General features: G+C 47.6%; 1 protein-coding gene across 1 annotated transcript in view; it reads left to right on the forward strand.

Annotated features, from left to right (window-relative positions):
* Positions 1–27,821, forward strand: part of NPHP4 (nephrocystin 4) — a 354,636-nt gene that overhangs the window by 30,495 nt on the left and 296,320 nt on the right. The window contains exon 3 of the mRNA XM_073603693.1: positions 16,550–16,702. Coding sequence (XP_073459794.1) covers positions 16,550–16,702 — 153 coding nt within the window. The remainder of the gene's footprint in view (positions 1–16,549; positions 16,703–27,821) is intronic.

The raw sequence follows: 27,821 nt of genomic DNA on the forward strand, positions 1-27,821 counted from the left end.
GGGTCAGAGGTGCCCCAGTCATGGGGTCAAGAGACAGGAGGTCTCACTCAGGGGTAACAGGTGCCTCAGCCAGGAGTCAAGAGACAGAAGGTCTCAACCAGTGGTCAGAGGTGCCACAGTCAGGAGTAGGGAGACAGGAAGTCTCAACCAGTGGTCAGAGGTGCCCCAGTCAGGAGACAGAAGGTCTCAACCAGGATTGAGAGGTGCCCTAGCCAGGAGTCAAGAGACAGGAGGTCTCACCCAGGGGTCAGAGGTGCCCCAGCCAGGACTCGGGAGACAGGAGGGGTCTCATCCAGGGGTCAGAGGAGTCCCAGTCAGGAGTTGGGAGACATGATGTCTCAGCCAGGGGTTAGAGGTGCCCCAGTCAGGAGTCAGGGAAAAAGGAGTTCTCAACCAAGGGTCAGAGGTGCCTAGCCAGAAGTTGGGCGACAGGAGGTCTCAACCTCGAGTTAAAGGTGCCCCACTCAGGAGACAGGAGGTCTTATCCCAGGAGTCAGGTGGGCTTCTATCAGGGTGTCAGGAGAACCACTATACAGAGGCCAGGAGTGAGCCAACCGATGTCTATGTGAACATTCCACTTTGTTTAGTATAAGTGGGCTGTCATGGCCTAAAAAACAGCATGGACTGGAGCAACTCATTGATAAAGCTTCTACCACATGCGTGTACTCACGCCAATTCCCAGTGTGTGTATATATATATATATTAAAAAACAGCTCCGGGAGGAATGGGGTGTCACTGGGAGTGTAGAGTCCGGAGTTGGGCATCGTCCCCTTAACTTTTACTCTTTATTGGGTTTGAAAACAAGCCAGCAGCTCCCGGATTTCCACCACGACAGGTTACCTTGACCGGCTCCTGTAAGTCGAACGCTTGTCCATCTCACGAATTGGAGAAAGCACCTAGAAGCCCTCAGTCCTTCCCCAGGAATACAGAACGGCGCTGATAACGGTAATATCCCACTTTTTATTGCTCTTACATACAGACCCCGCCGGACAATGATACAGCCAGAGAATGCAGGAAGCCGGCACTGCAAGATTCTGCAACAACAGACATAGAAACTGCAACGCCAGCTGCTGAGCGGAGAGGAATAAATCTCCAGGTTTTATCTGAAATCTGAACGCCTCCAATTCTATCATCTGTGGCTGCAACCGCCAATCACATCATCACTTCTGATCAAACCGCTTCTTTTTGTATCTTAAAAAAAAATCATAACCAGCAAATACAGATATCTGAGCAATACGCCGAAAGATTGTATATGAGTTTGTATAGGGGGCTGTGAAGTCCAAGATATATAGACTCATAATGTTATATAACGTCTAAAGAAAATAAATATATAATATTTCTTCATTTATTATGATCAGGTGTGACAGTGTGTAGTCAGTCATTTTTCGTGTAAAGGTGAACTTACCCTTTAAGTGTATTTGTTGCCTTGTTCTGCGTTGGAAATGCACAGGTCCACTTTACAGGCCATGGAGCCATGGGATAGGACTGCCCACTATAGGCCATGTTTGGTAGCCTTGTCTATATGAGATCTCCTAGCCATGCCATGCACTGGCCTTGGAGAGTTGGCTGCCCCCTATAGGCCACATTGAGTAGCCTAATCTGTATGAGTTCTGATAGCCATGCCATACACTGGTCCTGGAGAGTTGGCTTCCCTCTATAGTCCATGTTGGGTAGCCTAATCTATATGAGATCTGATAGGCATGCCATACACTGGTCCTGGAGAGTTGGCTGCCCCCTATAGGCCACTTTGAGTAGCCTTGCCTGTATGAGAGCTCATAGCTTTGCCATACACTGGCCCTGGAGAGTTGGCTGCCCCCATATAGGCCCTGTTGGGTAGTCTTATCTAGATGAGATCTGATAGCAATGCCATATAGCCAGGCCCTGATAACCAGGCCCTGGAGAGTTGGCTGCCCCCTATAGGCCATGTTGGGTAGCCTAATCTATATGAGATTTGATAGGCATGCCATACACTGGTCCTGGAAAGTTGGCTGCCCCCTATGGGCCAGTTTGAGTAGCCTTGTCTGTATGAGAGCTCATAGCTTTGCCATACACTGGCCCTGGAGAGTTGGCTGCCCCCTATAAGCCTTGTTGGGTAGTCTTATCTAGATGCGATCTGATAGCCATGCCATATAGCCAGGCCCTGATAGCCAGGCCCTGGAGAGTTGGCTGCCCCCTATAGGCCATGTTGGGTAGCCTAATCTATATGAGATCTGATAGCCATGCCATACACTGGCCCTGGAGAGTTGGCTGCCCCCTATAGGCCTTGTTGGGTAGTCTTATCTAGATGCGATCTGATAGCCATGCCATATAGCCAGGCCCTGATAGCCAGGCCCTGGAGAGTTGGCTGCCCCCTATAGGCCATGTTGGGTAGCCTAATCTATATGAGATCTGATAGCCATGCCATACACTGGTCCTGGAGAGTTGGCAGCCCCTATAGGCCATGTTGAGTTGTCTTGTCTATATGAGATCTGATAGCCATGCCGTACACTGGCCGTGGAGAATCAGCTGCCCCCTATAGGCCACATTGGGTAGTCCCATCTATATGAGATTTGATAGCCATGTCATACACTAGCCCTGAAGAGTTGGCTGCCCCTTATAGGCTACAGTGGGTAGCCTTGTCTTTATGAGATCTGATAGCCATGTTGTACACTGGCCCAAAGAGTTGACTGCCCCCTATAGGCCACGTTGGGTAGCCTAATCTTTATGAGATCTGTTAGCCATTCAATACACTTGCCCTATAAAGTTGGCTGCCCCCTATAGGCCACAGTGGGTAGCGTTGTCTCAGTGGGATCTGATAGCCATGCAATACACTGGCCCTGAAGAGTTGGCTGCCCCCTATAGGCCACGTTAGGTGGTCTTGTCTCTGACATTCTGTAGCAATATCATACACTGGCTCATCTGTTTATATCCCCTGAGGCTTCATTGGGCTCTTGGCTTCCTCTGCAGAAATCGTTAATGGCATCCAATAATTGCTGAATAAGGAAAGGGAACATTGATGGGCTGTCACCGCACAATGCAGAACGCCGTTTTACAAATCCGGAGTTTATAGAACAGCGAGCAGAAAGTATAACACGTCAATGGCGGACAAATTTAACTCTCATATTGTACGACTCATGGCAGAGATTTATGGAGATCCCCGGGGAACGCGGCCGGATTACATCAACGGAGAGACTTCCTCCTGGAAGATCGGCACTTCTATGGGGAAAGATTTATAGCGTCTTTCTGCTTCTGCAATACAAAGGATATACTTTTTATATTACAGCAATTTTGTTAAACAGAACTCAAATAATTTAAAGTGGTATCACAACCTTATTTTTTTAAGCACTTTTAGTTGCTGATTGTCAGAAACCATGAAATCAGACCGAGACAGAAGTACAGTTAAATCACACTTGTTTAATAATAAAAGTAAAAAGAACAAACGTAGTCAAAACATAGCCAAAGCTCAGTAACCGGAACAGATAGTCAGCCAAGCCAGAAATCAGGGATCAATGTAATGAAACAGCAAACAGGATCTGGAGCCAGAAGTGATGTCAGCAAAGCCAGTCTTTGAACGGGAACGCAGGAGATAGTCTCTGTGATGTTGACCAAGGCGAAGGCAGAGATCCCCTGGGCTGAACAGCTTAAGCAGGCAGGACTGACGAGCAGGATATCATCAACAGCTGAGTAACTGTGGAGAGATAGGAGCTGGCAATTAGCCAACAGCTGAGGGGCCAGCTCTGAGAAGGAAGGGCTGAGCCCAGCCCTGACACTGATGTAATCGCTTCCTGTTTCAGGATGGCTCCTTTCTCTTACAGCATCCTATGAAGCCACCCTTGTGGATGCACTGTGTGCAGGGCTGGGACAAGGGGTGGGCAGGAAGGACGGCTGCCCTGGACGCAATGCTTTATTGCAAGGATGGGGCGCCCTGACCCTAACCCCAGGGGAAAGTGCGGGGGCCCAGTTTGGCATCTTTGCCCTGAACACTGGATGACCTTGGCACTGGGCACTGGATGTCCTGGAATCAATAGAAACACACAGCCCCATAGCCTAGGATGGCAAGGCACACCCCTGTTCCTTCTACCACCCCCCCCCTCCAAGCTAATTGACTGGCTGGAGAATGCACTGTCCTCAGTTAACTCTGTCCTGTGAAGACCAGAAGTTCAGAAAAGCAGTACTGAGGGAGCAGGGGCCAGCAGCATTGAAAGTTGCAAAGTTCTAGTGCATGGGTGGGAAGTTTAACAAATAGTATACTGGGGAACGTTTATTATAATGTGCTCAATGTGCTTAAGTGGGATTAAACTCACTGCAACAACCTTTTTTTTTTATTGTATCCCCCCCTCTCTCTTACACAAAGCTAAATATTATTCTATCTTTTACTGTTTTAGTTCTTTTTGTGCTGCAAAGCTTCTTAGTTTCTGGCCTAGTCCGGGCCCCCGGCTGCCTCTTGGGTTTGCAATGTCACCGCTATCCCAGGAGGCAGCGTGTTACTAAGCTGCAACTTTGCAGCACATGCGCGTGCGCGCAAACACCGCCGGTGCGGTATAGTGGCAATCTGCCAGAAGATGGCAGCGTTTGTGTGCAGAAATTCCGCCTTATGTGCCATAATCGCTTCTGGTTTCTATCAGGTCCTAGATACCTGGAAGACTCCAACGTTGCATAGGCACACACACGGGACTTCTTAAAGTGGAGTTCCACCCACTTTTACAACTCTTTAGCATTCCTCACTAAACTGTGCACTGTAAACGAATTGGATATTTAAAAATTTTTTTTCTCAGCACCTACTGTATATTTGCTGTATTCATTTTTCACTTCCTCCTCCCTGGCCGCGGCCCATCGCATCATTTCCTGTTTGCAATGCCTTCTGGGAAGGGGTGGCAACTTCCTCTGACACTGCCGTTGCTATGGAAACCTGACCTGAAACCTATTACACTGCTTGTGCTGCACTGAGCATGTGCGAGATCTGCAAGGATGAGATCCAGGAAGAAATACAGTCTGGCTTCAGGTGCCCACACTTAAGATGGCCATGGCCTGCTGTAAGTTTATAAAATAACAAACTACTGCTATAAACTAACAAACCGGACCTTGGTTTACAGACTAACTTTACTAGAATACACTAAGCTTGTGTATTATAGGGGTATTCTTATTTAAAAAGTATAATTTCGGCCGGAACACCACTTTAAGATGGTGTGTGGAGGGGGGCGGGATTAGGTCATTTTTTGCAGCTGGCTTTTTCATGAGCCGCTGCAATGCTTTCCAGCGCGGCAGGAGGCCCCCCGCTCACCGGTGTTTTTCGGGCTTACCGTTTCCTCCCGTTCATCCGAGAAATAATCCAACGGTGTGGCCAGCTGCTCTCATAGGCAATCAAAGAGTAGATACTTTGATCACCTCTATGGCCTTGGAGGACCGGAGCAACGTCATGATGTCACTTCCGGTCCAGGCTGGAAGTTTTTTTTTTTTTTTTAACCACTTCCGCCCTGGAAGATTTGGCTGCTGAATGACCAAGCCATTTTTTGCGATTCTGCACTGCGTCGCTTTAACTGACAATTGCGCGGTCGTGCGACGTTGCACCCAAACAAAATTGACGTCCTTTTTTCCCCACAAATAGAGCTTTCTTTTTGGTGGTATTTGATCTCTGCGGTTTTTTTTTTTTTGCGCTATAAACAAAAAAAGAGCGACAATTTTGAAAAAAAAAGCAATATTTTTTACTTTTTGCTATAATAAATATCCCCCAAAAATATATAAAAAACAATTTTTTTCTCAGTTTAGGCCGATACGTATTCTTCTACATGTTTTTGGTAAAAAAAATTGCAATAAGCGATTATTGATTGGTTTGCGCAAAAGTTATAGCATCTACAAAATAGGGAATAGTTTTATGGCATTTTTATTATTAATTTATTTTTTATTAGTAATGGCGGCGATCTGCGATTTTTATCGTGACTGCGATATTATGGCGGACACATCGGACACTTTTGACACTATTTTGGGACCATTGTCATTTATACAGCGATCAGTGCTATAAAAATGCATTGATTACTGTGTAGATGACACTGGCAGGGAAGGGGTTAAACACTAGGGAGCGATCAAGGGGTTAAGTGTGTCCTAGGGAGTGATTCTAACTGTGGGGGGATGGGCTACCACTCACATGACAGTGATCACTGCTCCCGATAACAGGGAGCAGCAGATCTCTGTCTTGTCACAAGGCAGAATGGGGGAAATGCCTTGTTTACAAAGGCATCTCCACGTTCTACCTCTCCGCACCGCAATCGTGGGCCGCCGGAGAAAATCGAGTTCCCAGGACCCGCGGGCGCTCGCCCGAACGGCGGAAAATTTGCCTGTGCCATTCTGCCGACGTACATCTGTATGCAGCGGTCGGCAAGCGGTTGAAGACCGCCTACCACAGATGTACTGCGGCAGGTCAGCCCTATTGTGTGAAATGACGTACCTGTACCTCGCGGGTCTGGCAGATGCGGAGATGTCCACTCGAGACCCGCCGATCGTTCCCCAGAAGGGTAGAACAGTGATCTGCCACGGGCGTGTGCAATTTTAAAGCTTGACATGTTTGGTATCCATTTACTCGGCATAACATCATCTTTCACATTATACAAAAAAATTGGGGTTGTTCTATGTCATTACTGTATCTATGCCTTGCCTGTAATGTGCTCCTTAATAATAATAAAAACGTATATTTGAAAAAAAAAATAAAAAAATTGGGGTATATAGTGTGTTTTTTTTTAAATTCATTAAAGTGTATTTAAAAAAAAATATTACTAATTAACATTTACTAAAAATGTCTTTCAAATATTGAATACATTACGACAATATTACATATTTGTCATTTTCTTTATTAAACTTTCATGGCATATGTAAACAACTTTTTTGTACCAATGTTCTTTACACTTAATAAAAGTTTGTAAACAAACAAAAAAAAAAATGTGTTTGCAAAACCGCTGCACAAATACCGTGTGACAAAAATTGCAATGATCGCCATTTTATTCTCTAGGGTCTCTGCTAAAAAAATTACATATATAATGTTTGGGGAAGTAATTTTCCAGCAAAAAAATACTGATTTAGACTTGTAAACAAGAAGTGGCAGAAAAGGCCGAGTCGGGAAGTGGTGTTAAACATGTATGCAAAAATAAAAAAAAAGCAAAAACGACTCTGGCAGCGAAAGGGTTAAAGCGTCTCTGCAATATCGAGGCTGTGTCTGCCTCGTCATTAAAAAAAATCATATTTGCCCGGAGTATACCTTAAAGGGGAATCAGCGCAGCATCTGAATGAGGACCAATCCGGAGATAGTACTGTGCTGCGGAGCAAAGCCTGATCTCTGGTGTGATAGTGGCTGTAGAGCCCCCTCTAGTGGCCATCTGTAGATGACAGCTGTGGGGAATCCCAGGCGGAGAGGAAGTTGGTCTTTGCCACCAGTGGGGATGTATGCGCCCATTATGGCCGGTGCCAGTCAGCCCCCGACACATGTCTCCGGTAATCCCGGGTCAGCCAGGGGTTAGCAGTTCATTAATAAATCCAGCTTTACATAGCTTGAATTTCTGACATCAGTCACCCTGAGATGAGATGTTCAGATCTATCCGCTGACCCCGGAGATTGGGGATTTCAGATGATCAACGCAACATCAGAAATCGTTCATCACATTCTTACTAAATCCTCCTGTGATGGAAGAGACCTACATGGCTGCAGTGCTGACTTTACTGTCTATTTTCAATTCCCATGAACCCAAAATTCACCAGAATCTACTACTCATATCATATATATATATAAAATGATATGAGTAGTAGATTCTGGTGAATTTTGGGTTCATGGGAATTGAAAATAGACAGTAAAGTCAGCACTTTAGCCATGTAGGTCTCTTCCATCACAGGAGGATTTATATATATATAGATAGATAGATAGATAGATAGATAGATAGATAGATAGAGATATATATCTCTATATAGATATATAGATAGATAGGGATATATATCTCTATCTATCTATCTATCTATCTATCTATCTATATATATATATATATATATATATATATATATACTGTAATTGTATCAATGTTCTTTATATATATAGCAATACTGTGTGTGTATATATAGAGCTGCACGATTCTGGCCAAAATGAGAATCGAGATTCTTTTTGCTTAGAATAAAGATCACGATTCCCGCGGCGTAAGATCTTTCACATTATACAAAAAAATTGGAATAACTTTACTGGTTAGTTTTTTTTTTTTAATTCATTAAAGCCGAGATCCACCCAAAAATGGAACTTCTGCTTTAGGGCAAGGTGACCCCCTGACATGCCACATTTGGCATGTCATTTTTTTTTTTTTTTTTTGGGGGGGGGGGGGGGGGCGGAAACCCTCCCACTTCCTCCTGGCGCACCGCGGCACCGGAAGAAAGTTCACCTCTCCCCCCCCCTCTCGGCAGTCATCTGCGACACGTCACAGGTCTCAGATGATTGCCCGGCAAGTCACAGCATGCCACGCGGCTTGGGCATGCGCAGTGCGTGCCCGGCTGTGAAGACACAGCTGGGGCGAGCACAGTGACAATGCCGGCGCCGCAGAGAGGAGGGGGAGACGAGCGGGGCTTCCTTCCCCCCCGCATCGCTGGACCCTGGGACAGGTAAGTGTCCGATTTTATTAAAAGTCAGCAGCTGCAGTATTTGTAGCTGCTGACTTTTAATCTTTGTTTTTTTTTTTTTTTAAGCGGAACTCCGCTTTAAAGTGTAATTTTTTTCCCCAAAAATTGCATTTGAACGACCGCTGCGCAAATACAGTGTGACATAAAATATTGTAACAACCACCATTTTATTCTCTAGGGCCTCTACTAAAAAAAAAAAACACATATATATATATAATGTTTGGGGGTTCTAAGTAATTTTCTACCAAAAAAAAAAAAAAAATGTTTTTAACTTGAAACCAACAAATGTCAGAAAAAGGTTTAGTGTTTAACCACTTCAGCCCCGGAAGATTTAGCTGCTGAATGACCGGGCCATTTTTTGCGATTCGGCACTGAGTCGCTTTAATGTTCAATTGCGCGGTTGTGCCACGTTGCACCCAAACAAAATTGACGTCCTTTTTTTCCCCACAAATAGAACTTTCTTTTGGTGGTATTTGATCACCTCTGCGGTTTTTATTTTTTGCGCTATAAACAAAAAAAGAGGGACAATTTTGAAAAAAACACAATATTTTCTACTTTTTGCTGTAATAAATATCCCCATTTTTTTTTTTAAAGCTAATTTTTTCCTTAGTTTAGGCCGATATGTATTGTTCTACATATTTTTGGTAAAAAAACAATTGCAATAAGTGTATATTGATTGGTTTACGCAAAAGTTATAGCGTCTACAAAATAGGGGATAGATTTATAGCATTTTTATTATTATTTTTTTTTTACTACCCAGTTTCCCCGAAAATAAGACCTAGCGTGATTGTCGGTGATGGTTGCAATATAAGCCCTAATTAAAGTCCTTGTAGGTCTTATTTTCACGGTAGGGCTTATATTGCAACCATCACCGACAATCACGCTAGGTCTTATTTTCGGGGAAACTGGGTAGTAATGGTGACGATCTGCGATTTTTATCGTGACTGCGACATTATGGCGGACACATCGGACACATTTTTGGGACCATTGTCATTCATACAGCGATCAGAGCTATAAAAATGCACTGATTACTGTAAAAAACCGTCACTGGCAGGGAAGGGGTTAACACTAGGGGGCGATCAAGGGGTTAAGTGTGTTCCCTGGGAGGTGATTCTAACTGAAGGGGGAAGGGACTGACTAGAGGAAGTGACGTATCGTGGTTCCTAGCTAATTAGAACGCACGATCTGTCACTGCTCTCAGAACAGAACAAGGATTTGTGTGTTTACACGCACACACTTCTGTGTTCTGTCCCTCCTGCTCGCGATCACATCGTGGCCGGCGGTCATCGCGAGCGTCGGCCTCGAGCATCGGCACCCCCGCAGTGCGGCGCGCCTGCTATTTCGATCCCGCGAGCCGGCGTACAGCTACGCCGGCTCGCGGGATCGTGCTGTCCTGCTGCAGTATAATGACGGTGGCTGGTCGGCAAGCGGTTAAGTGGTTAAGCTTCCCTCATTTACACACCAAAGTTCATTCCTTTGATCTAAAGGACAAATCGTTACAATGTTTATACTTAAGTTCCACTGCTAAAGAATGTTGTGATACTTGGCAGACTGCCCGTTTTTTTTTTTTTTTTTTCTTTTTTTGTCGGCTTCAGCAGAGCAGAGAGAATTCTCTGCATAGAAAGAATCGGGAAATACTTTGTGAAGATCGCAACGGGGAAAAAATTGTGATAACGATTAATCGTGCAGCTCTAATATATATATATATATATATATATACACTATATTACCAAGTATTGGGATTCCCATAGACACCCTCCTAAACCTTGTGGACGGCCTTCCCAGAAGAGGTGAAGCTGTTATAGCTGTAAAGGGCGGAGCCAACTCAATATTGAACCCTACGGACTAAGACTGGGATGTCATTAAAGTTCATGTGTGTGTAAAGGCAGGTGTCCCAATACTTTTGGTAATATAGTGTATATTAAAGCTGAAATTTATTCAGCTTATATTTTGCCTTCCCTGGTTCCCTCCCCAACCTTCTCATCCTGCTAGGCGAAACCTTTCCATTTTCATGACATACCTTGTTTTAGACCCAGTGATCATGTCGCTGGGTCTCTGCGCTTCTCTATGCAATACAGGCAGATTATGGCTGGTGGGAGGGGCTGATAGGGGGGGTGGTACATAGCTTCCTGAAAACACCTGCCCTCACTACTCCTCCTCTCAAGAGCCTTCAGTCCTGATGTAAGCAGTGGGAGGAGTTATGCAAATATCAAACCTTGCCTTGATGGGTGTCAGTCTGGAGTAGTGGGTGTTCCTAGGCGGGCTGAATTTGCATAGGTAACACCCACATGTGATGCTGAGCCTCTGTGATTGCAAGAACCGAAGGGGGGCGGGGCCAGGGACAGTCAGGCTGGGGAGGAAAGGGGTAAACTTAACCTGCGGCCCTCCAGCTTTTGCAGAACTAAAAGTCCCATGAGGCATTGCAAGGCTGACCATTACTATCATGACCCCCAAAGGGCAGAAGCATGATGGGACTTGTAGTTCCTCAACAGCTGAAGGGCTACAGGTTGAGCACCCATGGGCTGCTAGATAAAGCTTGGGGTCCTCCAGCCAGGAAATGAGGGCGGGGCTCTATCTGACTGGCTGCAGCTTCTAATGCACATTGTGAGAGGCTCACAGTGTGCGGTGAAATCAAAGGAAGCCGTTTCAGTCCAGGAGAGGAGCCGGTACCCCCTCCCCCTCCCCGCCCACAAGGTGCCAAATGTGGCAGCAGAGGGGCGGAGGTGGCAGACAAGCGAAGGCTCCACTTTAATTGAAGAAGCTGAAGTTAGAAGCTGATTGGTTGCAGAGCTGCACCAGATTCTGAGTGCTCCAGTTTTAGTAAATCTCCCCCCTCAGTGTCTTATATAACAAATATTTTGTATAATTTTGTTTGTTTTGTAACGTTCGCTCGTCCTTCTACAGGAGATCCAGATCTGACTATTCAAAAACCTCATTTGTACAATGAAAGGCGGATGACAGTGGAATACGTATCCGGCGTTCTGCGCTTTCTATGTAGGTCAACAATTTCATTACCAGAGAAAGCCGGTGATTCATTCCGGGGGGGGGGCAGGGAAGGACGCCGGGGGCAGGGGGGAGGACGCTGGCGCTGCCATGTCAGCCTGGTGGTTGTACCGGGGATGTCAGGACTCTGCAAATGTCTGCAGAAACATCACCAAACCCGGGACTCTGCTGGGTCGGGTGTTCTGAGAGTCAGGAGGTTCTGCATCCTCTCCGATGTGGCATTGACGCAGATGATGCACCAGAACCTGCAGCAAATGTCGGTGCCCTCTCTGCCCATTCCTCCCTGTGCCCTCCCTGCCCATTGTTTCCTGTGCCTTTCCTGCCCATCCTTTCCTGAGCCCTCCCTGGCCGTCCTTTCCTGAGCCCTCCCTGGCCGTCCTTTCCTGAGCCCTCCCTGGCCGTCCTTTCCTGAGCCCTCCCTGCCCCCTCCCTGCCCATCCTTTCCTGAGCCCTCCCTACCCCCTCCCTGCCCCCTCCCTGCCCATCTTTTCCTGAGCCCTCCCTGCCCTTCCTTCCTGTGCCCTCCCTGCCCCCTCCCTGCCCATCCTTTCCTAAGCCCTCCCTGCCCTTCCTTCCTGTGCCCTCCCTGCCCTTCCTTCCTGTGCCCTCCCTGCCCCTTCCCTGCCCCCTCCCTGCCCATCCTTTCCTAAGCCCTCCCTGCCCTTCCTCCCTGTGCCTTCCCTGCCCCCTCCCTGCCCATCCTTTCCTGAGCCCTCCCTGCCCTTCCTTCCTGTGCCCTCCTTGCCCCCTCCCTGCCCATCCTTTCCTAAGCCTTCCCTGCCCCCTCCCTGCCCATCCTTTCCTGAGCCCTCCCTACCCCCTCCCTGCCCCCTCCCTGCCCATCTTTTCCTGAGCCCTCCCTGCCCTTCCTTCCTGTGCCCTCCCTGCCCCCTCCCTGCCCATCCTTTCCTAAGCCCTCCCTGCCCTTCCTTCCTGTGCCCTCCCTGCCCTTCCTTCCTGTGCCCTCCCTGCCCCTTCCCTGCCCCCTCCCTGCCCATCCTTTCCTAAGCCCTCCCTGCCCTTCCTCCCTGTGCCTTCCCTGCCCCCTCCCTGCCCATCCTTTCCTGAGCCTTCCCTGCCCTTCCTTCCTGTGCCCTCCCTGCCCCCTCCCTGCCCATCCTTTCCTAAGCCCTCCCTGCCCATCCTTTCCTAAGCCCTCCCTGCCCATCCTTTCCTAAGCCCTTCTTGCCCATCCTTTCCTAAGCCCTTCTTGCCCATCCTTTCCTGAGCCCTCCCTGCCCATCCCTCCCTGTGCCCTCCCTGCCCCCTCCCTGTCCATCCTTTCCTGAGTCCTACCTGCGCCCTCCCTGCCCCCTCCCTGTCCATCCTTTCCTAAGCCCTCCCTGCCCATCCTTTCCTGAGCCCTCCCTGCCCCCTCCCTGCCCATCCCTCCCTGTGCCCTCTCTGCACAACAAGTAGTCACATAGGGCGGGCGCTGTCTGTGGATGCCAGATACCGCTTTTTAACGTCATTTTACAAGTACGGGTGCTCCATACCGTGGCGGCAGATGTCATGTGATCTGATGATGCATGATAAAGTAGCCAATCAAGTAAGAGGAAAAGTGACATCACAGACACCCCTCCTTATTACACTGTAATACATGGGGTGGTGATCTGCAAATGTACAGAAATAATTTCAGATAGAGCTCCGACTTTTGAGGCATTACTTACAATTTGTACATACAATTAAAGTTTTTATTTTTACAGAAATTGAAGCTTAACTCCAGGAATTCAGACAATTTGTAAAATATGCTGGCATGCTATGAGTGAACTTCAAGGAGGTGCATGCCACCTCGTGGACTCATCTCTTTAATTTACATCTGACAGTTTTACTGAGCTCCAGGAGCACAGCTATCACTACACTTCCAGAGCTCTCACAGGAGAGATGCTGCTTTCTCATACAGCAGCCGCTGTACCTGCCCCTCCCCTTTGCTGTCCATTCATAGAAGCCTTTGTATTTTGTAAATGATTTTGCATAATACAAAGTGCTCTGTAATTCGGCAGAAGGAGGGGGGGGGGGGGACAGTGGATGCATTCAACTCTGGAAGGAAAGCGATAACTATGCTGCTGGTGCTCAGTAAAAATAAAAATTGGAAATGAAAGAGATAAAGTCCATTAGGTGGACTGCTTTGAGTTAAGTTCAATGAGGTGCATGCCACCTGGTGGATTCATCTCTTTTATTAACATCAGACAGTTTTATGGAGCTCCAGGAGCACAGCTATCCCTACACTCCCAGAGCTCTGACAGGAGAGACGCTGCTCTCTCATACAGCAGCCGCTGTGCCCGCCCCTCCCCTTTGCTGTCCATTCATAGAAGCCTTTGTATTTTGTGAATACATTCACATAATGCAAAGTGCTCTGTAATTGGGCAAGAGGAGGGGCGGGAACAGTAGATGCATTCAACTCTGCAGCTGCAGTAGTTGAGACAACAGGGTCCAACATCAGAGCGCTGGAATGTTAGCGATAACCGTGGTATGTGATCTGGCGCAGAGCGGTAAATGTGCGGTGGGCGGGTCCGCAAGTAGTTAAGCATGTATTAAGCAATATGTGTGAACTAACAATCTCTGTTTAACATTGCATAATTTGCTGGAAAGGGTGTATAGCCGTGTGCAGGGGGTCCATCCAGAATTTGTAGTATATACTTGCCAGGGACCATGGATGAGACCAAGACATACCCCAGGATGTAACAACACGAACGACATCAGCTCTCCTGTAAAGCTCACATTAAAGATTATCATATAGTGCTGCCAATACTGAACGTCTGCATAAGGGACTTAGAGAAGTGGGGGTGGGAACTTTTTGGCAATGAGGGTGGGGGTAGAGGGGTATGGATGATGGTGGCAACAATAGCTTGAATGGCGCACAGGCACAGTCCTTCAGTTAAAATAAGAAGCTTGAAAGGACTCAAACTATAACTTTCCTATGTGAAGTTGTGTAGAGAAGTTGTTGGATCAGGAGAACTACTACCCAGCAGTAAGTGTTTTCTGGCTCCCGACGAAACGCGTTGGTCATATTTAGTGCAGAAATTTAGACTCTCATGATTTGGTCTGGTGCTTGTTCCATCAATACACCCCCCCCCCCCGATAACCTGCTGGGGTACCCACTGGAGGATAGCTGTGTCTGTTATGGGCAGTCTAACCTGAACTCTCAGTACTACCTGAACTCACATCAATGTCCCAGTGCCTCTTGGTCGTTTTTTTTCTTCCGTAATGTTTTATTACTGTGTTTTTCCCAATCGGAAGAATCCCCCCCCCCCCCCCCATGTGTCTTGGTGGCCATTGTCACTGACACAAAAATCCAAAATGTGACATTTTGTCACCAGAGCAGAAGATGAAGGGGAATCATCCACCTGTTCCGGTGGGGGAATTAGACAGTTGTAGGGATTTCCTTTTGCCTTCTGTCTGCCCAATGGGACACAGATAGATCAAAAAAATCAGGGGGTGTCTTCTGTTGGTGATCCTGACAAGGGGTGTGCAGGAGGGGCAGCTGCCCTGGGCACTGTGGTGTCATATGAAGGTGGGGGGGGGGTAAAGTGTGTTGGGAGGGGGAATTTGGAGGGCAGCAGGGGATAAGAATTGTTCTAGGAGGGAAAATTTGGGGTGGTGATTTACAGGGATTTGTGTTGGGAGGGGGGATGGAGAAAGAGGACTTGTGCTAGAAGAGGTGATATGATAGAGGGGGTAGGGGAATTGTGTTAGGAAGGTTTTTTTTTTTTTTTGGAGGTGGAAGAGGATATGTACTCAGAGGGGATGTTTGAGGGGTAGAGGATTTGTGCTAGTAGGGGTGATTTTTTTTTTTTGGGGGGGTTGTGCTAGTAGGGATGATTGGGTGGTATTCATGCTAGGAAGGGGGAATGGGGATTTGTGCTGGGGAGGGGGGAGAGGATGTGTACTCAGAGGGGAAGTTTGAGGGGTAGAGGATTTTGGGGGGGGGGCATATTTGTGCTTGGAGGGATGGGGGGCAAAGATTTGTGCAGGGAGGGGGGATTTCAGCATCTGGGTGTATTTGTGTTCTTACATCTTGGATGGGGTGGGGGTCGCAGTTTGGTATGCTCACCCCGGGCTCTAGATGACCTTGTCGTTGCCCTGCCTGGAACGCACCTGTCGGCAGATTTTTTTTTTTTTTTACAGCCACCAATGAGATTCAGATCTGCTTTGGAAGTCTGAATGTGATTGGTGATGCAAGAGAGAGTGAAAAGGTCACTCATTATAGGCTTTAGGCAGTACAACCCCACTGCCCTCCTACCACAGACCCCACCCTAGCATAATCCCCCCTCCCCCACTATGTTTCCCAGGTCTCCGGGTAGAGGTGATGGAGACCAGAAAACATCTTTTCGGATATTTATTTGTAAAAAAATTGAAAATAATTTTCCTTCCACTTCACAATTATGTGCTGCTTTGTGTTGGTCCATCACATAAAATCCCAATAAAATACATTTATGTTTTTGGTTGTAACATGACAACATGTGGGAAATTTCAAGGGGTATGAATAAGTGATAGTTGGGTGAAACAATTGCTTGCCCACTCACAAGCCCTTTATGTTGGGTCACCACCTGGGCTGACCAGTTGCCAAAGCAAAGCAGGTTCTCTTCCTCCCACCAAACCGCCAGTGGTTCCAAAAGAAAAAGACATCCAACACAAGTAAAGCTTTATTAGCCTGAACAAGCAACACATAGCGCCATCTGGAAGGAAGTCCCAGGCGGTGCTTTGTATTGCTTGTCAAGAATAATAAAGCTTTATCTGCATTTAATGTTTTTGGCATGCTGCCAGCATCTTTCTTTTAGATTTATAGGTAGTAGGGTGGCCAGGTCGGGGTCGGGGTCACCTGACCATTAAACTTTTATGAGTGGTTGGACATCCCATGGCAAAACCAATGTCCATCAACCCACCGGTCCAATCCTAATAATTTTTTAATTTATTTTCCTTCACAGGGAACCTCAGAGGGAAATGCCGACACTCAGTATCAGGTCCGACTTTCTCTGTTTGATTTTCCTTACCACCATTTCTTTGGAAGGACTTGGAAAAGTTTGGAGAAGCCGCTGAAAGCCGTCACGGGTCAGACATCAAAGGTTTTCTTCAATGAGGTGAGAGAATAGAATGACAGAAGTTGTGTGCAAACCAAAGATCACCAAAGTGATAGCAGAGACCCTTCTATAGGCACCATTAGGAGTGAAACTCATCCAGGAGTTCCGTGTCACCTTCTGTGGTTGTGGTCGGTTTGAATAAGGCTTTTCCATCACCACATTCCCTCCATGGACTGTTCATTTTGTTTCTGATAGCTGAGTAGTCAGTGTTGGCAATTTGAAGTTAGAGGAGCTTGCATAGGCAATCCAAACACATGGTAAAGCAGCATCACAGAGGTGAATGGTGGACCCTGAGGAATAGGGAACATGGAGGTCCCAGCTGAGAACCAGACTCTTCTCCTTCATTCAGCCAGCAATGACTTAGAAGCTCAGCTCCCTTTGCTTCACCCTACCAGCAGTAGTTCAGGAGATTAGCTTAACCTGCCTTCCCCTCCTGCAGCTCACCTTGCTCCCTTCCCTAGCAGGGACTTGGGAGCTCAGGTCACCCTGCTCCGCCTCCTAACAGGGACTTAGAAGCTCAGCTTACCTTGCTCCATTTCCTAGCAGGGACTTGGAAGCTTAGCTTACCTGGCTCCCCCTGCTAGCAGGGACTCAGCAGCGCAGCTCCCCCTATTCCCCCTATCAGAAATTACTCAGCAGCTCCCAAGGTACCCTGCTCTTCATCCTAGCAGGGACTTGGGAGCTCAGGTCACCTTGCTCCTCATCCTAGCAGGGACTTGGGAGCTCAGGTCACCCTGCTCCTCATCCTAGCAGGGACTTGGGAGCTCAAGTCACCCTGCTCCTCATCCTAGCAGGGACTTGGGAGCTCAGGTCACCCTGCTCCTCTTCCAAGCAGGGACTTGGGAGCACAGGTCACCCTGCTCCTCATCCTAGCAGGGACTTGGGAGCACAGGTCACCCTGCTCCTCATCCTAGCAGGGACTTGGGAGCTCAGGTCACCCTGCTCCTCTTCCTAGCAGGGACTTGGGAGCTGCTGAGTCATTGCTGATAGGGGAGAAGGGTGAGCTGCGCTGCATAGTCCTTGCTAGCAGAGGAGAGCAAGGTAAGCTGAGCTCCCGGTCTCTGCTAGGAGGAGGAGCAGGGTGACCTGAGCTCCCAAGTTCCTGCTGAAAACTTACCTTGCTACCCTTCCTAGCAGGGACTTGGAGGCTCAGCTTACCTTGCTCGCCTTCCTAGTTGGGACATGGAGGCTCAGATCATTTGCTCCCCTTCCTAGCTGGGACTTGGAGGCTCAGCTTACCTTGCTCGCCTTCCTAGTTGGGACATGGAGGCTCAGATCATTTGCTCCCCTTCCTAGCTGGGACTTGGAGGCTCAGCTTACCTTGCTCGCCTTCCTAGTTGGGACATGGAGGCTCAGATCACCTTGCTTCCCTTCCTAGCTGGGACTTGGAGGCTCAGCTTACCTTGCTCGCCTTCCTAGTTGGGACATGGAGGCTCAGATCACCTTGCTTCCCTTCCTAGCTGGGACTTGGAGGCTCAGCTTACCTTGCTCCCCTTCCTAGCTGGGACTTGGAGGCACAGCTCACCTTGCTCCCCCTCCCATCGGGGGCTTGGGAGCTCAGCTTACTCCCCCCTCCCCAGCAGGGACTCAGCAGTGCAGCTCAATCTACCGCCACCCCCCCAATCAGCAATGACTCGGCAGCTCAACTTCCCCGTGCTTTATCCTACCAGCAGTAAAGTGACAGTTTATTCTGCCCCTGCCTTTCCCTTCCAGCAGGGACCCAGCAGTTCAACTCCCCCTTTTCCCCCCCTCAGCAAGGACTTGACAGCTCAACTTCCCCTGCTTCCCCTCCTAGCTGGTAGTCAACAGTTCAGCTCACCCTGCTCCCCTTCCCAGCAGTGACCCTGCATTAGCGATTAGAAGGGTGAAAAGGTTCAAACAGAGAGCATGAGTTCTGGGAGAGGGAGGAGAGAGAGCTGAGCTGCCAGGGAGAATGCCTTGGACCACCTCAGTGATTTTGCTGTTAACTTTGAGGATGAATTGCTCCACAGTGACAGAGGCTAGTGGGTGATTGTTCAGATCACCATAGGAATAGATGGCTGCAGGTCATACCGCTTCTCTGCTGCAAGGCTGGAAAATGTTAAACTCACTCAGGCTGATGAGAGGAGGAAGGATAATGGGGGTTCTGATACTAATGAGACTTTAGTGTGGAATGTAACAATAAAGTACAATGAAAATCAGGAATTTAGCTTTATAAAACAGAACATTAAATTCTATCTGAGCTCGCCGTTCATCATTGTAGTCACTAGAGGGCAGTCACGCTCCATGCATTGCAGTGTGGCTGGTATGTATGAATTGATGATATAGCTTCCCAATCATAGGACTGTCACCCTTCTAGCTATAGGCTGAGGGCAAAAATATGTATGTGTAGGTACTGTATGTATAAATAAATACAAATATGTACATTAAAAAATAAAATAAAAGTGTATATACAGTGTGTATGTATACATGTATGTGTGTGTGTGTGTGTGTATGTATATATATATATATATATATATATATATATATATATATATATATATAATCATATATTGTTTGGTTGTTCTAAGTAATTCTCTAACAGAAGTTTCCCATGTACGAGAGCAATGTCAGAAACCGCTTCAATACCGGCCACTGCCCCCCCCCTTCTTCCTGCCCAGGCCAGCTTTCAGGTCTTGGCGCTCTCACGCTTTGAATGGCAATTGCGCCCGTCACACTGTACCCATTAGAAATATTTTCCTTTTCTTTTTTTTCATGTCCCTCATTTAAAAGTGCCCCGCTAGTGGCCGAATAGATAAAGTGCCGCTAAAAATAGCGGCGCTTTACCGCTACCGCCCGGGCGCTGGCAGTGTGAAAGTGCCCTAACAGGTTACTTTAGATTTACAGAGAAGGTCTACTGCTAGAATTACTGTCCTCGATCTGACGTTCATGGTGATACCTCACATGCATGGTGCAATTGCTGTTTACATACGACACAAGACCGACGCTTGCGTTAGCCTTTGCTCGTGAGGACGAGGGAACAGGGTTTCTTTATTTTTTTTTTATTTTTATTATTATTTATTTTGCTTTTTTATTTTATTTTTACACTGTCCCTTTCATTTTTATTTATTTTTTTTATTGTTATCACAGGGAATGTAAATATCCCCTATGATAGCAATAGGTAGTGACAGGTACTCTTTTTTTGAAAAATTCGGGGTCTATTATTAGAACCTAGATCTCTCCTCTGCCCTTAAAGCATTTGACCACACCAAGATCGGTGTGATAGGATGCTTTCCCAATTTCCCATTTGCCAGGGACTTTCGATATCTGTCGGAGCTGTTTTTAAACTCCTTGCAAGGAACTTGTCTATATGGATGCCTGTATGGCAAATTTTAATAAAGAAGAGTCAAACTTTTTTACCCAATTGGAGCATTTCTTCTTTTTTGGATACTTATTATCGCTGTGAGTGAACCCTTTCCATTTGATGACCGTCTGCTGTTACTTATTCACCGCTTCCGGACGAGACCCACTCATTGCCACGTCACCAAGTGTTACTGCAGTGCTGGTTTGTCTACAAGCAGCATGTACTAGGCCACTGGTGCTTGCCAGTTCACCAGTGCCCATCAATGCAGCCTAATCCGTGCCCATCTGCAGCCTCACAAGTGCTATGGATGCAACCTCACCATTGCCATGAATGCAGCCCCACCATTGCCATGAATGCAGCCCCACCATTGCCATGAACGCAGCACCCCCTTTGCCATGAATGCAGCACCCTCTTTGCCATGAACGCAGCATCCCCATTGCCACAAATGCAGCCCCCACCATTGCCATGAATGCAGCACCCCCTTTGCCATGAATGCAGCACCCCCTTTGCCATGAATGCAACCTCCCCATGGCCATGAATGCAGCCCCCCCATTGCCATGAATGCAGCCTCACCATTGCCTTGAATGCAGCCTCACCATTGCCATGAATGCAGCCTCACCATTGCCGTGAATGCAGCCTCTCCATTGCCATGAATGCAGACTCACCATTGCCATGAATGCAGACTCACCATTGCCATGAATGCAGACTCACCATTGCCATTAATGCAGACTCACCATTGCCATCAGTGCAGCCTGATCCATGCCCATCCGCAGCCTCGGAGGGGACAGGGAGGGGGGAAACTCCTGTTTTCTCGGCAGGCCTCTTTAATACAAAGTCGTGCCTCCTTTGATGGACAGAACAGTCGTCCAATGGCAGCGCAGGAGATGGAACTTCCTATTACAGAGGCCGCCGCGTAAACAGGAAATTCTCCTGTATGTACAGCACTCATTCCGTCCCCTTCCTTTCCCCTCCGAGGCAGCCAGAATATATATCTTTTGTGGCCCCCCCGGCGCTCTGAGATTCGTTGGGGGCCACAAAAGATAAATATGTCCAAATTACCAGGCGGGCCATTAAAAACTGGAACACGGGCCGCACTTTGGACATGCCTGACCTAACTGATGTCACCCATGACACTATTACAGTGATCAGAAAATAGATCTGTACACTATGCTAATGAAACTGTGACAGGCAGTGAAAGGGTTACCTGGGGGATGATCAAGGGGTTAAACCTTTATTAGGGAATATATGGGGGGTACCCTAAACCTACCTGGGCCTACTAACTACCACTAACTGCCCTAAGGCTGTTTAATGTCACAAGTGACACCAATGCAGTGATCAGTGAAAAGTCTGACGACTGCACTTGGTGACACTGTGACAGGGAGTGAAAGGGTTAACTGGGGGGGCGATCAGAGGGTTAAAAGTGTGTCCTGGTGTCAGTGTAGTGTCGGTGTACTTACAGTAAATGTCTTCTTCTCGCTCGCTGGAACCCGAAAAGGGCTCCACAAGGGGAGATGAAATCACTTCCTCTGCTTGTGTTCACATTACACAGGCAGAGGAGGCTTTTCCTCCTGTATATGTGTGGTGGGCGGTCCGGAACTGGTTAATTTGTACTGACCAGGGGTCATGGATGGATGGATGGAGACATGGATGGAGACATGGATGAATGAATGGGGGAATAGATGGAGACATGGATGGATGGATGGAGACATAAATAGATGGAGACATGGATGGATGGATAGAGAGATGGATGGATGGATGGATGGATGTATAAATGGATGGATGGAGACTTGGATGGATGGATGGAGACCTGGATGGATGGATGGATGGATGGATGGAGACATGGATGGATAGAGACATGGATGGATAGATGGATGGAGACATGGATGGATAGAGACATGGATGGATGGATGGAGACATGGATGGATGGAGACATGAATGGATGGATGGATGGAGACATGGATGGATGGAGACATGGATGGATAGATGGATGGAGACATGGATGGATAGAGACATGGATGGATGGAGACATGAATGGATGGATGGATGGATGGATGGATGGAGACATGGATGGATGGAGACATGGATGGATAGAGACATGGATGGATGGAGACATGGATGGATGGATAGAGACATGGATGGATGGATGGAGTCATGGATGGATGGATGGATGGATGGAGACATGAATGGATGGATGGAGACATGGATGGATGGATGGAGACATGGATGGATGGATGGAGACATGGATGGATGGATGGAGACATGGATGGATGGATGGAGACATGGATGGATAGATGGATGGAGACATGGATGGATAGAGACATGGATGGATGGAGACATGAATGGATGGATGGATGGATGGAGACATGGATGGATGGAGACATGGATGGATAGAGACATGGATGGATGGAGACATGGATGGATGGATAGAGACATGGATGGATGGATGGAGTCATGGATGGATGGATGGATGGAGACATGAATGGATGGATGGAGACATGGATGGATGGATGGAGACATGGATGGATGGATGGAGACATGGATGGATAGATGGATGGAGACATGGATGGATAGAGACATGGATGGATAGATGGATAGAGACATGGATGGATGGAGACATGGATGGATGGAGACATGAATGGATGGATGGAGACATGAATGGATGGATAGAGACATGGATGGATGGAGACATGGATGGATGGAGACATGGATGGATGGATGGAGAGGGTTAAAAGTGTGTCCTGGTTCCAGTGTAGTGTCGGTGTACTTACCTTAGATGTCTTCTTCTCGTTCGCTGGAACCCGAAAAGGGCTCCACAAGGGGAGATGAAATCACTTCCTAGATAGATGGAGACTTGGATGGAGACATGGATGGATGGAGACATGGATGGATGGAGACATGGATGGATGGAGACATGGATGGATGGATGGAGACATGGTTGGATGGAGACATGAATGGATAGATGGATGGATGGAGACATGGATGGATGGATGGAGACATGGATGGATAGAGACATGGATGGATGGAGACATGGATGGATGGATAGAGACATGGATGGATGGATGAAGACATGGATGGATGGAGACATGAATGGATGGATGGATGGAGACATGGATGGATGGATGGAGACATGGATGGATGGATGGAGACATGGATGGATGGATGGATGGATGGAGACATGGATGGATGGAGACATGGATGGATAGATGGATGGAGACATGGATGGATAGAGACATGGATGGATAGATGGATAGAGACATGGATGGATGGAGACATGGATGGATGGATGGAGACATGAATGGATGGATAGAGACATGGATGGATGGAGACATGGATGGATGGAGACATGGATGGATGGATGGAGAGGGTTAAAAGTGTGTCCTGGTTCCAGTGTAGTGTCGGTGTACTTACCTTAGATGTCTTCTTCTCGTTCGCTGGAACCGGAAAAGGGCTCCACAAGGGGAGATGAAATCACTTCCTAGATAGATGGAGACTTGGATGGAGGGATGGATGGAAGACATGGATGGAGGGATGGATGGATGGAGGGATGGATAGATAGATGGAGACATGGATGGATGGATGAATGGAGACATGGATGGATGGATGGATGGATGAATGGAGACATGGGTGGATGGATGGATGGAGACATGGATGTATTGAGGGATGGATAGATGGAGACATGGATGGATGGAGGGATGGATGGATGGATGGATGGATAGAGACATGGATGGATGGATAGATGGAGACATGGATGGATGGATGGTTGGATAGAGACATGGATGGATGGATGGATGGATGGAGACATGGATGGAGGGATGGATGGAGACATGGATGGAGGGATGGATAGAGACATGGATGGATGGATGGATGGATGGATGGAGACATGGATGGATAGATGGAGACATGGATGGATGGAGACATGGATGGATGGATAGAGACATGGATGGATGGAGACATGGATGGATGGATGGATGGAGACATGGATGGAGACATGGATGGATGAATGGGGGAATGGATGGAGACATGGATGGATGGAGTCATAGATAGATGGAGACATGGATGGATGGATAGAGACATCGATGGATGGATGGAGACATGGATGGATGGATGGATGGAGACATGGATGGATGGAGACCTGGATGGATGGATGGATAGAGACATGGATGGAGACATGGATGGAGGAATGGGGGAATGGATGGAGACATGGATGGATGGAGACATAAATAGATGGAGACATGGATGGATGGAGACATGGATGGATAGATGGAGACATAGATGGGTGGATGGATGGATGGATGGATGGAGACATGGATGGATGGAGACCTGGATGGATGGATGGATAGAGACATGGATGGAGACATGGATGGATGAATGGGGGAATGGATGGAGACATGGATGGATGGAGACATGGATGGATGGAGACATAGATAGATGGAGACATGGATGGATGGATGGAGACATGGAGAGATGGATGGATGGATGGAGACATGGATGGATAGAGACATGGATGGAGACATGGATGGATGAATGGGGGAATGGATGGAGACATGGATGGATGGAGACATGGATGGATGGATGGAGACATAGATAGATGGAGACATGGATGGATGGATGGAGACATAGATAGATGGAGACATGGATGGATGGATGGAGACATAGATAGATGGAGACATGGATGGATGGATGGAGAGGGTTAAAAGTGTGTCCTGGTTCTAGTGTAGTGTCGGTGTACTTACCTTAGATGTCTTCTTCTCGTTCGCTGGAACCCGAAAAGGGCTCCACAAGGGGAGATGAAATCACTTCCTAGATAGATGGAGACTTGGATGGAGGGATGGATGGAGGGATGGATGGAAGACATGGATGGAGGGATGGATAGATGGAGGGATGGATAGATAGATGGAGACATGGATGGATGGATGAATGGAGACATGGATGGATGGATGGATGAATGGAGACATGGATGGATGGATGGATGGATGGATGGATGGATGGAGACATGGATGTATTGAGGGATGGATAGATGGAGACATGGATGGAGGGATGGATGGATGGATAGAGACATGGATGGATGGATAGATGGAGACATGGATGGATGGATAGAGACATGGATGGATGGAGACATGGATGGAGGGATGGATGGAGACATGGATGGAGGGATGGATAGAGACATGGATGGATGGATGGATAGAGACATGGATGGATGGATGGATGGATGGAGACATGGATGGATGGATAGAGACATGGATGGATGGAGACATGGATGGATGGATGGATGGAGACATGGGTGGAGACATGGATGTATGAATGGGGGAATGGATGGAGACATGGATGGATGGATGGAGTCATAGATAGATGGAGACATGGATGGATGGATAGAGACATCGATGGATGGATGGAGACATGGATGGATGGATGGATGGATGGAGACATGGATGGATAGAGACATGGATGGATGGATGGAGACCTGGATGGATGGATGGATGGATAGAGACATGGATGGAGACATGGATGGAGGAATGGATGGAGACATGGATGGATGGAGACATAAATAGATGGAGACATGGATGGATGGATGGATGGATGGAGACATAGATGGGTGGATGGATGGAGACATGGATGGATTGATGGAGACCTGGATGGATGGATGGATGGAGACATGGAGACATGGATGGATAGATAGAGACATGGATGGAGACATGGATGGATGGATAGAGACATGGATGGATGGATGGATGGATAGAGACATGGATGGAGACATGGATGGATGAATGGGGGAATGGATGGAGACATAGATAGATGGAGACATGGATGGATGGATGGAGACATGGATGGATGGATGGATGGAGACATGGATGGATGGATGGAGACATGGATGGATGGAGACATGGATGGATGGAGACATAGATAGATGGAGACATGGATGGATGGATGGATGGATGGATGGAGACATGGAGAGATGGATGGATGGATGGATGGATGGATGGAGACATGGATGGATAGAGACATGGATGGAGACATGGATGGATGAATGGGGGAATGGATGGAGACATGGATGGATGGAGACATGGATGGATGGATGGAGACATAGATAGATGGAGACATGGATGGATGGATGGAGACATGGAGAGATGGATGGATGGATGGATGGAGACATGGATGGATGGATGGATGGAGACATGGATGGATGGATGGAGACCTGAATGGATGGATGGATGGAGACATGGATGGATAGAGACATGGATGGATGGAGACATGGATGGATAGATGGATGGAGACATGGATGGAGACATGAGTGGATGGAGACATGGATGGATGGATTGATGGATGGAGACATGGATGATGGATGGATGGAGGGAGGGAGGGAGGGAGGGAGACATGGATGGATGGATGGAGACATGGATGGGTGGATGGAGACATGGATGATGGATGGATGGAGGGAGGGAGGGAGACATGGATGGATGGATGGATGGATGGAGACATGGATGATGGATGGATGGAGGGAGGGAGACATGGATGGATGGAGATATGGATGGATGGATTTTTGCATTGAATAAAACTAATGAATGAAATGGTGTTTTCAGATTGTGGGGCTCAGATGACGGAGTTCGGCTTTCTGCTGATTATACTCCATCCTTGTTCAGTTTCCTTCGGTCTTATCTAATTGAATGTAATATAAAGACACCCCTAAGCACGATATACAGCTAGTATCAGATCAGGCAGACTCTTGTGTGAAATATTTGATGATGGAGGAGGTTGTACGGAGTATGTCAGTACTTTGAGTTCCACCCAAAAGTGAAACTTCCGCTCGTTGTACTCTTCCCCCCTCCGGTGCCACATTTGGCACCTTTCGTGGGGGGGGTGTGTCTCACGGATACTTGTCTTTTACAGGTATCCTGTCCCCACTTCCAGGAGCCTGAGCCGCGGGTATTGATGTCACCGCCCAGGCTCCCTCCTCCTCCTTCCCCGCTCGCCGGGCCAGTAGGAGAGAGGAGCGGAGCCTTGCACATGTGCAGTAGGGCTCCCGGTGCAAAGAATGTCACCAAAGAGTTCAAAAGAGTCCAGGTGCCAAGGTGCCACCCCCTTCAGAATGTACAAGTTGTATCACAGGGTTCTCTGCCAATTCAGAACAATTATTTTGAACATATCACCATGTGCTGTATTGTTCTCCCTGCTTGTGGAAAGCTCCATGCTTGAATATGAAGTACATCTTTCTGAATGTGGCTTCAGCACTCAACATGTTATTGAAACCCTTTGAGTTCTGGGGATTCCCTATCAGTGCCGTCTATCAGTGCCGTCTATCAGTGCCGTCTATCAGTGCCGTTGAGAGCCTATGAGTGCCTCCTCATTAGTGCAGCCTATCAGGGTTACATATCAGTGCTCATTAGTGCGCTTATCAGTGCTCATTAGTGCAGCCTATCAGTGCTCATTAGTGCTAGATATCAGTGCTACATATCAGTGCTCATTAGTGTGCCTATCAGTGCTCATTAGTGCGTCTATCAGTGCTCATTAGTGCTATATATCAGTGCTCATTAGTGCCACCTATCAGTGCTCATTAGTGCAGCCTATCAGTGCTAAATATCAGTGGCCATTAGTGCTGCCTATCAGTGCTCATTAGTGCAGCCTATCAGTGTTACATATCAGTGCTCATTAGCGCGCCTATCAGTGCTCAATAGTGCGCCTATGAGTGCTCATTAGTGCTAGATATCAGTGCTCATTAGTGCTCATTAGTGCCGCCTATCAGTGCTCATTAGTGCAGCCTATCAGTGCTAAATATCAGTGGCCATTAGTGCCGCCTATCAG

The sequence above is a fragment of the Aquarana catesbeiana genome, linkage group LG10 (genome assembly GCF_042186555.1).
Source record: "Aquarana catesbeiana isolate 2022-GZ linkage group LG10, ASM4218655v1, whole genome shotgun sequence".
NCBI classification, from domain to species: Eukaryota; Metazoa; Chordata; class Amphibia; order Anura; family Ranidae; genus Aquarana; species Aquarana catesbeiana.